Source organism: Tasmannia lanceolata, unplaced genomic scaffold (genome assembly GCF_043159265.1).
Source record: "Tasmannia lanceolata isolate RefF3 unplaced genomic scaffold, GAP_Taslan_0.1 ptg000002l, whole genome shotgun sequence".
Classification (NCBI taxonomy): Eukaryota; Viridiplantae; Streptophyta; class Magnoliopsida; order Canellales; family Winteraceae; genus Tasmannia; species Tasmannia lanceolata.
In genome coordinates this window covers 47,954,398-47,967,668 of record NW_027518679.1, presented here as the reverse complement: position 1 = coordinate 47,967,668, position 13,271 = coordinate 47,954,398, and the positions used below count along the sequence as shown (strand labels likewise).

The 13,271-nt window shown below is 37.4% G+C and overlaps 1 protein-coding gene and 1 pseudogene across 1 annotated transcript; both read left to right on the top strand.

The window, feature by feature from the left end:
- Positions 1–4,337: 4,337 nt before the first annotated feature.
- On the top strand, positions 4,338–5,075 carry LOC143892640 (glucan endo-1,3-beta-glucosidase-like). Its single transcript, XM_077397395.1, has one exon. The coding sequence runs from the start codon at positions 4,338–4,340 to the stop codon at positions 5,073–5,075; it is 738 nt and encodes a 245-aa protein (XP_077253510.1).
- A 4,626-nt stretch (positions 5,076–9,701) lies between these two features.
- Positions 9,702–10,765, top strand: LOC143892633 (pyruvate dehydrogenase E1 component subunit alpha-3, chloroplastic pseudogene; annotated as a pseudogene).
- The last annotated feature ends 2,506 nt before the right edge of the window (positions 10,766–13,271 follow it).

The window sequence follows — 13,271 nt, the reverse complement described above, 5'->3', positions numbered from 1 at the left end:
TCTGATTTTTTGTGGACACCCTATCTATGTGAGGAGCATTCAAATGAATTGTTTGGATCACCCAAACATTGTGGGCCCCCACTGTATTTTAAGCTAGTGTGTAGGTAACTTACCTACACAAGTGTGTAGGAAATGTTCTCTCTCTCTCTCTCTCTCTCTCTCTCTCTCTCTCTATATATATATATATATATATATATATATATATATATATATATATATATATAGAGGAAAAGGATTGTACGCTCGACCGTACCTAAAGTTAGGTACGGTAGAGTGCCAAATCACATGGGTCCCCCATTTTTGGTGGGCATCTAAACCATTCATTTGCAAGGCCCCATCATAGATAGGGTGCATACCAAAAATCAGCACCATTGAATCATCCTAACCCCTCCAAAACTGGAGGCCAAAATGGGCAGATTTGTGGACAAACACTGTCTGTCCATTTTGGCCTCCACAAATGGATGGGTTAGGATGATCCTATGGAGCTGATTTTTGGTATGCACCCTATCTATGATGGGGCCTTGCAAATGAATGGTTTAGATGCTCACCAAAAATGTGGGACCCATGTGATTTGGCACTCTACCGTACCTAACTTTAGGTACGGTCGAGCGTACAATCTTATTCCTCATATATATGAGGAAAGCGTCTCTAGTCTCTCCCCTAGATAAGCTTATCTACTCCTCCCTTTAAAAAAACACAGTGGGCCCACGCTGTTTGGATGATCCAAAGCATTCATTTGATAGGTCCTAACATAGATAGGGTGTGCCCAAAAAATCAGCAGCAAAGGGTCATCCTAGAACTTCGTTTTGTGGTGCCTTGTGGTACCCAGAATGGACACATATAAACGTCCACGTTTATATGCGTCCATTTTGGACACGGTGTGCCCAACAAAATGAAGTTCTAGGATGACCCTTTGGTGCTGATTTTTTGGGCACACCCTATCTATGTTAGGACCTATCAAATGAATGCTTTGGATCATCCAAACAGCGTGGGCCCACTGTGTTTTTTTAAAGGGAGGAGTAGATAAGCTTATCTAGGGGAGAGACTAGAGACACTTTCCTCTATATATATATATATATATATATATATATATATATATATATATATAGAGAGAGAGAGAGAGAGAACGGTTCCTACACATATGTGTAGATAAGTTATCTACACACTAGCTTAAAATACAGTGGGGGCCACATTATTTGGGTGATCCAAACCATTCATTTTTAAGGCCCTCACATTAGATAGGGTGTCCACAAAAAATCAGATCCATAGGATCATCCTAACCATTCGAACTGTGGAGGCAAAAAATGGACTAATTTGTGAAGGTTTAAAGACATCCATTTTACCTCCACAAATAGTAGGGTTGGGATGATTCTATGAATCTGACTTTTTGTAGACACCCTATTCATGTGGAGGGCCTTTAAAATGGATGGCTTGGATCACCCAAACAATGTGGACCCCCACTGTATTTTAAGCTAGTGTGTAGAGAACTCTCTACACATATGTGTAGGAACCGTTTTCTCATATATATATATATATATATATATATATATATATATATATATATATATATATATATATGAGGAAAGTGAAGCTACACCGCCGGTGTAGCTAACTTAGCTACACCGCCGGCTTAAAATACAATGGGCCCACATTGTTTTGGTGATCCAAAGAATTCATTTGATTGGCCCTCACATAGATAGGGTGTCCACCAAAAATCAGCTCCATAGGATCATCCCAACCCTACGATTTGTGGAGGCAAAAATGAACGTGTAAAAACCTTCACAAATTTGTCCATTTTTGCCTCCACAGTTTGAAGGGTTGGGATGATCCTATGGAGCTGATTTTTGGTGGACACCCTATCTATGTGAGGGCCAATCAAATGAATGGTTTGGATCACCAAAACAATGTGGGCCCATTGTATTTTAAGCCGGCGGTGTAGCTAAGTTAGCTACACAGGCGGTGTAGCTTCACTTTCCTCTATATATATATATATATATATACTAGTAAAAAACCCCGTGCGATGCACGGGCCGACAAAGAACTGTACGGACCACATCATAGGTTGGTTTGCGATCCAAACCGTCCATGTGGTGGAACACAACATAAATAGGTTGTGCCCCAATAATCATTTCCATAGGCTAATCCTAGCCCTCCAATCTATAGAGGTTTCCATAAAAAAATCCCGTGCGATGCACAGAAGCGACAAACATATTTAAATCAATCATCTCAAATCATCAAATTAAAAAAAAAAAGCTACAAATCTTTGGGGCTAAATAGGTTTGATGAGGCTGTTTTTCAAATTTTCTGTTACAATCATTTGCAAAATAAAGGTATTTTTGTGGCATTCAATGAGGCACTAAAACTCGGAATTGATAGGGATTTAATCATCAGAATCTTTTCTATCAAAATGGCATTGAAAAATTCTAATCTGTAGTAACTAATTAATACAATAAGAATAGCATGCCACCTCACTGCCTGCAGAACTTCCCTAACTCAATGAAAAGAACTACTTGGATACCAATTGTATGAAGAGAGCACACTTGTAGAAAAATAATGAGAATAATTGGAGATTAAGTGTTGTTCCATTGGTGCACACACCCGATTTTGTAATCCATAAAATTTGTTGGCAAAAATATCAGAAGCAATCAAGAACTGCAAAACCTAAAATCCATGAATGTCATTCTCTCCATATATGATTATTTGCCGACACTGATTATTATAGTCCTAGAAATGATATAGTTAATGGTTTCTAAATAGATTTAAAATCCCATTTGTAACTATGATTAAATTAAAGTAATTTGATTTCTGAATCATTTAAAAATATATATATATTTGAAAATAAGCCGCAATTTTGGAGGCCTGGGTAATGATGTCCGTATGCATCTAAACATGCCGCCATGTGTATGGTTGATGGCAACTCGTTAATCTCAGTACCATTCATTTTTTTTAAGCAAAGTCTTTTTGTTGTTGCTATTGGTATATGCATTACACATATGGTTGAAAGCAGGAAATGTACTATTATGTGAATTTTTTTGGGGAGATTTTATGATGAAGCAAATTTTTTGGTAACTGAAACAGAGAAAGTAATAACTAAATGCCTCAAGAAACTTGTAAATATGAGTTGTTATATGATGCATGCTCGTATTTTTATCCGAAAAAATATGACCAGCTAATAGTATAAATAGAGCCCACTTGTTCAATCTAAACCATTTATCTATTAGGTCTTGTAATGGATAGCACAATAGGACATGGAAACTGACTTATAACAAAATGACCAAAACGTATGAACAGAAAACAGAGCAACTCAGAAGCAGAGGTGGCTCCAATGTAGAAGAAGATGAAGCCTCCGACCACATGGGCAGCTTGGAATTGTCTGGCTTTTCAGATTATAAAGAACATAATACAGGCTGTTATATACTACTGTTGAAGATTTGACTGCATTTCTTTTTACTCTCTTTTCCTCTTTAAGCTCTTCCTTCAGTTCCATTTTCCGTAGATGGGAATTTTAGTTTTGGGGCTAGTTTTCGAAGCTATTATCTATACATAGATTGTTATTAATGTTGAGAGAAGTAACAAAGATGACCTGTTCTGTGTAGAGATCACATGAATGGCAGACAAAAGAAACCCCAGAATCAGAAGAGGCACAAATGTTTCTTGTGTCAAACCCTAGAATTGGTTTTAGAGGATGAATGGTTCAAACCCGAATAATATTTTGATATAAGAGAAATTCAGAAAAAGAAAGTTGAAACAGAGGGAGAAAGATACCTGTGTGATGAAATAACAAAAATCAGAGAAATTTGTCGCCTTGGTGGAGAGGGATTTCGGAGGGAGAGGGAAATGGGTTTGGGGAAAGAATAGATAGGGTTGGAGAGAGAGAGAGAGAGGTTGTAGGGTTTTCATTTGGATGGAAAAGATGGAACCTCCATGGTTCAGAGAGAGAGAGAGAGGCGGTAGGATAAGATAGGCATTTTAGGATTCAAAGCTGGGGTCGGTTGCCAAAATTACAAATTTTTCAGAAACAAATCAGAGCCTGGACGCGTGGTATCTGTAGTAGGTGGGAATATCTATAGTAGGTGAGAAAAAGGAAGATAAATATCTGTAGTATCTGTAATAGACCATTTTACCCTTGACTGTAGAGATATATAGATGAGATGAACTATAATATTAAAGGGCCATATGGTAAATAAATCAAACATGGACGTGTAAATCTCACAGCATTTTGGAAAAATTCAAAAAATTCTCTAATTTCTCTTCTGCTATATAGTATATAAATATATATATATATATATATATGAGGAATTGTTGATCGAGGACAAGGCATCTTGCGGACCGAATTAAATGAATGAGACAAAATCTGAGCCTATATGGCCGCTCTCTCATGCAGTAGCCGATCTACGGAATGCCTTCTTCTATGGTCCCTCACAAATCCCATATATTGATGATAATGATGATGATAATTTTGCAGTCCCTGCTCTCAGTTTCGTCTATGGAAATGAGAGGAGCCGAGCAATAGATCCTCAAGACACGGTCAAACATTGCCAAATTAACAACATCACCAAATCAGACCTTGATGTTTTGGATGCGCTCCGTGATACCCACCTTAAAGTCATCGTTCCAGTTGCCAACAATCTTATCGATTCATTCGCCAAAAACCCTAAAGAAGCAGCTTTGTGGGTTGAGAATTTCATATTGAAGTATTGGTCTAACGTCAAATTCCTGTATATCTGTGTTGGTCAGGACGCGTTATTACTTGATGAATCTGAAAGCTTGTTCGCGGCAATGACCAACATAAATGATGCAATCCAACAAGATCCAAACACTAAGGGAAACATCAAGGTGTCCACAACCATTGGAATATCTGATCTAGATAAGTATGATGTCATGAAGCCTCCCTCTCAATTTATCTTCAATAGTAGCATCAAGGGCTTCCTAATACCCATCCTTGACTTCCTTATCTCCAATGATGCCCGACTCTTCGTTAATGTTTACCCGTACGAATATTTTCCCCAGCATCGCAAATCGAAAGCTGGATATCACTCATTACCTCTTCACTGCCACAACCCCTATATTAATTAGACAGAGGATATGAATACAAATATGTGTTTGATTCTATGGTGGATGCGTTCCATTCAGCCATTTATGATCTGAAGAAATGCTATCCATAGAAATATGTGAAGCTTATTGTGGCAACAACTGGATGGCCTCGTAATGGAGGAGACGAAGCAACGATTGAAAATGCCCAAGGTGGAAGGAAGCTCTTGAGACCTATATTTTTTATATGTACGATAAGGACAATAAGACTAAGAATGAATGGACCGGTTACTACGGAGTATTCGATGAGAATGGGAAGTCATACTACAACTTCCCCTTCGCTGATTAATTTGCAGCTTTGCAAAGAGAGATGGATACTACTACTACTACTAGTATTAAAATAAGGGAACTGATTATCTTCTTGCACTCTTTCTGCATCTACGAATGTAATAATAAAGAGCCGAGGCTGTTATACGGATGAGCCTCGCATCAATAAATAAATCTTATGTGTGTTATGTTTATATGACTGATGCATGTAAATGTGGCAATGATATATGTGATGATTGTGGTTCCTTTTGCTTCCAACTTCCAAATGAACAATGCATTCCTCGTGGTGTGAAGTTTTAGAGAAAGAACTAGGAATAACTTGCCTAAATCGCATGTTTACTATATGTTTACATCGACTATTGTTTGGTTATTCTAATGGAAGTTATTATCCAAAGAAAGTATCTATCTATTTTTAATCCATGAGATGGTAGAAGAGACTACTCTCACTCTCTACCCCACCCCCCCCCCACCCCCCCCCCAAATGAATCCCCTTATCCATTACATTTCTTCAGGTTGATAAACAGCTTAGTTTTTAAACTCTCCTCTCTCCCCATGAATCCCTTATCCATTACATTTCTTCAATAAACACCTTAGCTTTTGAGTCCTCAAGGATACTTTTATCGAGGCGACCCCAGTTTCGACCGAGTCAAGCCCACATTTTACTGAGGTGACCTCACTTTTGACTGAGCCAAGCCCACATTATATAGAGTTGACCCCACTTTTTACCGAGGTGACCCCAAGTAGCGATAAGTCAAATGTGAGAACTGTGGAAGAAAAGAGATAAAACTGCCTCGAAGGGCATTTACGTTTTTTTCTCGTATGGCGCAATTCTGACGTGAATTCAAAATTCGCCATTACTTTGCTGTCATTTGATTTTTTTTCAATTCATTTATAAGTGAGGAATTTGATATTTTCATTATTGAAATACTTAATTTTAATAAGAGGAAAGCTAAAATGAGGAGCGTTGTTGCAAAAAAGAGCTGTGAAGCAATGTCAAACCAAAATTCCCAACAAGCATTAGCTCTCCCTGAAAAGGAGGTGATCCATTTCCAATTTCCATAAGCGAGCCCATGCTTTTTGCAGCTGCTCAATGGCTATGTAGTTCTTTTGAATTTCAAATAGTACTCAAGATCCTATGTTTCCAATTATATGATAAATCACTTAATGAAAGTATGGTTCATACCACCCTGGTTGAATCTGCGCTTTCTGTTGGTGTTGAGCCAACGAGAACTTGATTTTAAGGATACATTAAATAACATGAACGTACTTGCTGAGCTGACTTGATGAATAGGCATAAGTGGGTTCCTTGTTTCTCCCACTAGGCCATCACGTTTCCACGTGTTAATCCTCTCACTTGTCACTGACAAGTGTAACGGTGAGTTGGGCCCTACTGTTATCTAAAACTAGTTGCAGTCCCGTGCATCGCACGGGGCACAGGTTGTGAAAAAATATGTAAAAAAAACATAAAATGTGAAAAATCAAGAAAATCAGCGGCCAATATGATTTATAAAGGTAATCAAAAATTTTAAATAAAAAAAAACTGCCTAATAGAAATTTGTTAATTCGGGTCTTTACCCTGTATGGATTTAGTTTCAACTTTTCTTGAAGTAGTGTGTATGTAGTTTAACTAACAAAAATCATACAAAAAGAGACCATGTATTTATTAGACAAAGGAAACATAATAGTAACTCAAAATTTCAGTACCACAATATAAGAAATCAGTAATGCCAACAACCCATTTAAGAATTAAGACCAAAAGAAAAGTGCAAGCAAAAATCCCCACATTAGAACAAACATATTCTTAGTAACCCAATCCATTTAATGATATCATAGGTAATAATATGGCATCTTTCTTGCAAATAATAATTCATAATAAAAAGATTGTTTAGCTATATGCGATGAATATAGAAGAAACTAAAGAACATAAAATGGAAAATCTGATAGCTAAAATCAAGAGCAAATTAATTTGAAGTAGGTACCAGTTGTGCAATAAGCCTGTACAAGAATGACTGCCAAAATGTAAAACAAAAGGTGCCGAAGCTCTTAGTTCCTATATCACCAACAAACGAAATTTTATTAGAACAAAACTCAACATGAGATCTGACAAACACAGACCTATAAACAGAATCATTGATGTTGCCCTTAAATATTGCACTCTTTCTCGGCTTCTTGGTCTGATTAAAGGAATGAGCAAGACAGAAAGAACAATCATTTTATATCAATGATAAATAAAATCAACATACTTCAAAACCATGTAAACCATAAATTAAAAAAAAATTGATATCCAAAACTCACATCCAAAATGGGTACGGAACGAATTCTAACAGCTTCTAATAAAAATAGGGCGAATATATGGAGTAAGCCTGTGTAGTCCAAAAAATACCTCACAACTAAATCTCATAAAAAATCATGTTGCCTAACACTTCTCTTCACCTTGATTTTTGACTCCATGTTGCTCAAAGATGCGGTTGCATCATATATGGTAATGATAAAAGGTTTTTGCTTAGGCACTGAACGAATTCAAAAAAAGCTTTCTAATAGCTTCTAATTATATATCTTTCCTTTAATTTACCAGTAAAGTCGCAAAAAAAAAATCAACCCAAATAATTTTGCAAGCAAATTCCTAAAACTAAGAAGTAGGAATACGAGAAGGTAGGTTATTAACCCTTCCCTCATGTATCAATCTCTTAACGTATTTAGCAGTTAAATCCCGAAAAGTTCTCTCTATGGCTTCTAATTAATAATCCTCTAATTTAGCAGTTAAATACCAAAAAAAAGCTCTCCAATAAGGGAAAGTATATCCTTTAAAGAATTCTTTTTTTAGGTATGTGACTCTTTGAAATGAAAATAACCTTTGGGATTCTTATAGCTTTTCCTATTCTATTCAAACTCTACTAATTAACTGCTAAAATAAAGGTTTAATTAAGAAATTAAACGAGTAATAAAATCCAAACATAAACGTTTGAAATGGAATAAGGGGAATTTAATATACGGGATGGAGAAATATTTATAGAGAGGGGTGACACGTGGCACCGCCACGGCTTAGAGGATTCCGCTTTACTTATATATATATATATATATATATATATATATATATATATATATATATATATATATATATATATATATATATATATATATATATATATATATATATATATATATATAAGAGGGAAGGCTCAGCCCACATAATAGGATGGTCCAAACCGACGATTTGATGGGCCACAAATGTAAATAGTTTGTGCCCCAAAATCATTTCCATAGTACGATCCCAACCGTCCGATTTATAGAAGTTTTCATAATGTGAGTCTCTCTTTAGATTGGAGGGTTAGAATCATCCTATGGAAATGATTTTTGGGCACAAGCTATTTATATTTTGGCCCATACAATGGACGGTTCGGATCATCCTATGGTGTGGGCTGTACAGTCCATTTTAAAAAAAAAAACAGTTTGATTTCATCATAGAAGGGAGCGAATTTATCACTGCCCAAAAAAAAAAAAAAAAGAAGAAGAAGAAGGAGCCAACGTCCATGGCGGTCTCTTCCACACCTACCCTCTCTGTTTTCTCCGCCTTCCCTCTCCCTTTCCCTCTCATTCCTCCTTCAAATCACCCCCCTCCCCCAAAAAAATCTTCCCAATCCAGCCCCAAAAAAAATCTCTGCTTTCTCCGCCATCAAGATCCTCCACCCTCCACCTTTCACCACCACACGATCTACCCCCCAAAATTCCCTCACCCCCACCCCCTTCCTCGGCTCCACCAAAAAATTCCGCATTTCCCCTAAAATCTTACGCTCATCCTCCCCCCACTCTTCCCCCATCGCCTCCGTCTCTGATCTGGTCAAGGAAAATAAGCTCAAATCCAATTCCTCCTCCTCCTCCAACCTGGTAATCATTAAAAAACCCTAATTTTTCAATTCTGTATCTCAGAATGCCCTAATTTCTCAATTTTGTATATCTGAATACTCTAATTTTTCAATTTTGTTATTTTGGATACCCTAATTTCTCAATTTTGTATCTCAGGATACTCTAATTTCTCAAATTTCCATCTCAGAAAACCCTAATTTTCCAACTTTGTCTCTAAGGATGCCCTGATTTTCCTACTTTCCATCTCAGAAAACCCTAATTTTTTTCAAATTTTCATCTCTAAGAACCCTAATTTTTTCACTTTCCCATCTCAGAACACCCTAATTATTCAATTTTCCATCTTAGATCTGAAAACCACGCTAACCCTAACCCTAACTTTTCTTATTTGATTTCTCTTTGCAGCTTATAACGAAAGAAGAAGGATTAGATATATACGAAGACATGATCCTAGGCCGATCATTCGAAGACATGTGAGCGCAAATGTATTACAGAGGAAAAATGTTTGGGTTTGTTCATCTCTACAACAACGGCCAAGAAGCAGTTTCAACTGGTTTTATAAAGTTCTTAAAAAAAGAAGATTCAGTCTGTAGTACCTACCGTGATCCACGTTCATGCCCTAAGCAAGGGCGTCTCAGCTCGCGCAGTAATGGCGAGCTCTTTGGCAAAACCACAGGATGCTGCCGCGGCCAGGGCGGCTCAATGCACATGTTCTCCAAAAAGCACAATGTACTTGGAGGGTTCGCCTTTATAGGAGAAGGAATTCCGGTTGCCACTGGCTCGGCTTTTACTTCTAGGTATAGGAGGGAGGTACTGTGAAACAACCAATTTGTCCAAAAGCTTAAGCTATTAGAGATGGCGTTATTTAATCTTTGAGGAATGCTAGACTGAGGGGTGAAAGGGCACCCCCATGGGTTGAATGTAACCAAAGGGCACCCCCACACTAAATGTACTTTGGTTACATTGAACCAATGGGGCGCCCTTTCAGATTTTTGCAAGGGCGTCCCTAGTATTCCGCTTAATCTTTTATACTTTAATACTCTCCCTCATGTGTGGCCCCCTCGTTTTTGGGGTTGACCTACATGTGGCACATGTGGGCCCTCTTTTGGGTTACATGTGGATTTTTGGTATCAAGGAGTTTGAACTCATGACCTTTTGCTCTGATACCATGTGAAGTAACCAATTACTCCAAAAGCTTAAGCTGTTGGAGAAGGGATTATATTTAATCTTTTTTATTTTAGCGCACCCCCTCATGTGTGGCCCCTCTTTTTAGGGTTGGCCTACACATGGCACATGTCGTCCCTCTTTTAGGTTGGCCATTACATGTGCAATTTTAATATAAAGGAGTTTTGAACCAAGGGCAATTGCTCCGATACCATGTGAAACAACCAATTACTCCAAAAGGTTAATGTGTTAGAGATTGCGTTTTTTAATCTTTTATACTTTAACAGGTACTGAAAGAAGAGGATTGTGATCATGTGACTTTGGCGTTAATTTATTATCCAAGCACGAATTTCCAATCCAAGAACAATACAGCAAAAAATTAAGAAAAGAATATAACCAAAATATTTTTTTTATCACCACCAACATATAAAGAACGGATCAGATCCACCCCCCTACAACCACACCCATAAATAGAGAACCCCACAAACACGCATTCCATTCAATCACAGTCCAACTAGCATAACAAGCATAAATCATAACGAAAACCGAAAATGCAACACTAAACGAATTAGAAAAAAGTAACCTCAAATTCAAATTCTCACCAGGATCGCGAAGTTCATCGGGATCAGCCAATGAATGCCCTCTAAACCTGTAAGTCACCAAGTCTCACATTCAATCAAACTCGGCCCTTCCCCTCTCCTCGCCCTTCCAATCGCCTCCTTTGCCACCTCCCTCACCTTCAAAACATCCATTCCATCCACATGTACCCCCGGCATTCCAAAAGCCGGCCCCTTCTTCCAAATCTCCGTATCTGACGTCGCCCTCAAATGCGATATCCCAATCGCCCACAAATTATTCTCCACCACAAACACAATTGGCAATTTCCAAAGCGCCGCCATATTCAAACATTCAAAAAACTGCCCATTATTACACGTCCCATCTGTGTAGGTTGGTTTGTAGCCCAGAGCCAAGCAGTTGGTTGGTGAAAATTAGGTTCGTGAAGTCTGGTGCCCAAGTTATTTTTTGTCAAATTAGGGAAATTTGTTGGTTTAACGTGAGATATTTCTATGCTGATCCAAAATATGCCTTATGTGTTTTGGTGCCGTTGTTGTTGTTTCTGATGATTATGATGATGACGATGATGCTTCTATTTGATCCTTACTATGTTTTCCCGTCATCTGAGCTTCCTCTATTTGTTAAATATCTAATTTTTCTGTCTTTCCCATCTCTAATTGGGGCAACGGAACACTATTAACAATTCAGAAAAACTTTCTTCCTCATTGAAGATAGGAGCTTGAGGCTTTAGTATTTGTACTTGTTGCGTTCATTCTTTCTAAAGTTTTTTGCAGTTCTTTGTCAGTTCCTCTGCCAATATCAAACCATACTTCTTCCTTTCTCGTAGAACTCAGCTTCTGACTCTGACCAGTTTTGATGTCTTTTGATACTACAATTTGTGGATTTGGCTCTACTTAAGTCTCAAAACCTTAAAATGTATTATTTGGATATCATTTCCTTAATATGCGTAACCAAATTGCATCAATCATATCCCAAGCCAGGTGATTCGACACAAGTAATGTAAGAGTCTGTTTGCATCTACGTGGGATGTGGATGCTTTTCTATTTTCTTCTCTCTTTCATTGATATTTTGAAATTATATCCTAGTTATTTACCTGATTCTATGTCAAAATTTAAGATTCTATCTAAATTTAAGCTTCCATTTATACGTCTCTCTCTAGCTTGTTTTTTGAATGGCCATTCTCTCTAGCTTAGTATTCTCATTTCCTTTATGAGGATGAATATAAAAAGAAAAAAGAAGCATGTAGGACTTATGATTCTCATTTCATTTATGTTGAGGAACAAAAAAAGAATGAAGAAAATTTATGCTCAAAAGGTTATTTATATACGAAAGACCATGCACCTAAGCAATAGCGCCAAAAGAGGATACCGGTTAGCCGTATCCAACACATATCCACACCATTATCTTTATCTTCGAGCTGGGTATTCCACCCATTTTGAACGATCCTCGTTCTATAGCCTTAGATTTTGTGATACATGTTATTGTTCTACAATAAAAATCAAGTCACTCCCTTACTAAGTTGACACAGTTCTTCTGTTGGCATTGTTGCTCAGAAAACATTATCATACAATACTGAATCTTTTTTTTTTTTAATGGAACAATACTGCATCTATTATTGATGATTTCCCCTCACATGTTCTTTGTTTTGGCAGCTGAGAAGTCTCATTATGCTGCTAGAGATCCCATCGTGGCCCTAAAGAAATACATTATCGAGAACAATCTAGCCAATGAATCTGAGTTGAAGGCTATCGAGTAACCCTTCTTCTTTTAGTTTATTTATATATTTTTTGTGCGCCATTCATTCCCCGTGCAGTCTATTTATTTTTTAACAGATGAACTGTTCATATCGGGCATCCTAAAGGCTTGGTGGCCTTGATTACCATGCTCACAAAGTGTTGCCATTTCTCAAGGTTATGTGCTTTAGTTGAAACCAATTGTAAAACTCCATATTTCTTGAGAATGGCGGTTTATGTGTATTAGTGTATCTGCTCTGCCATGTTACATCCATCTCCTATTTTCTCTGGCTTGCCTATGTTATGGAACGGTTTTCGTGCAAGATTTCAATTTGAACGGCCTTTACATTTACTATATTTGGGAAGAGTAATAAGAGTAACCCTCCCGATTATAATGCATTTAAGCCTTTTTATCTAACAGGCGTGTATAGTTTGATTGTTGATCTGATCACAACTATGATCAAATATCAACTTGCACATTTTTATATCGATTTGTCGTCAACTTTTTCCTCATTCACACACTGGGTGGTACCCTGTTGAGCTTGGATGGAAATGTGTATGAGGATATGCAAATCTCACT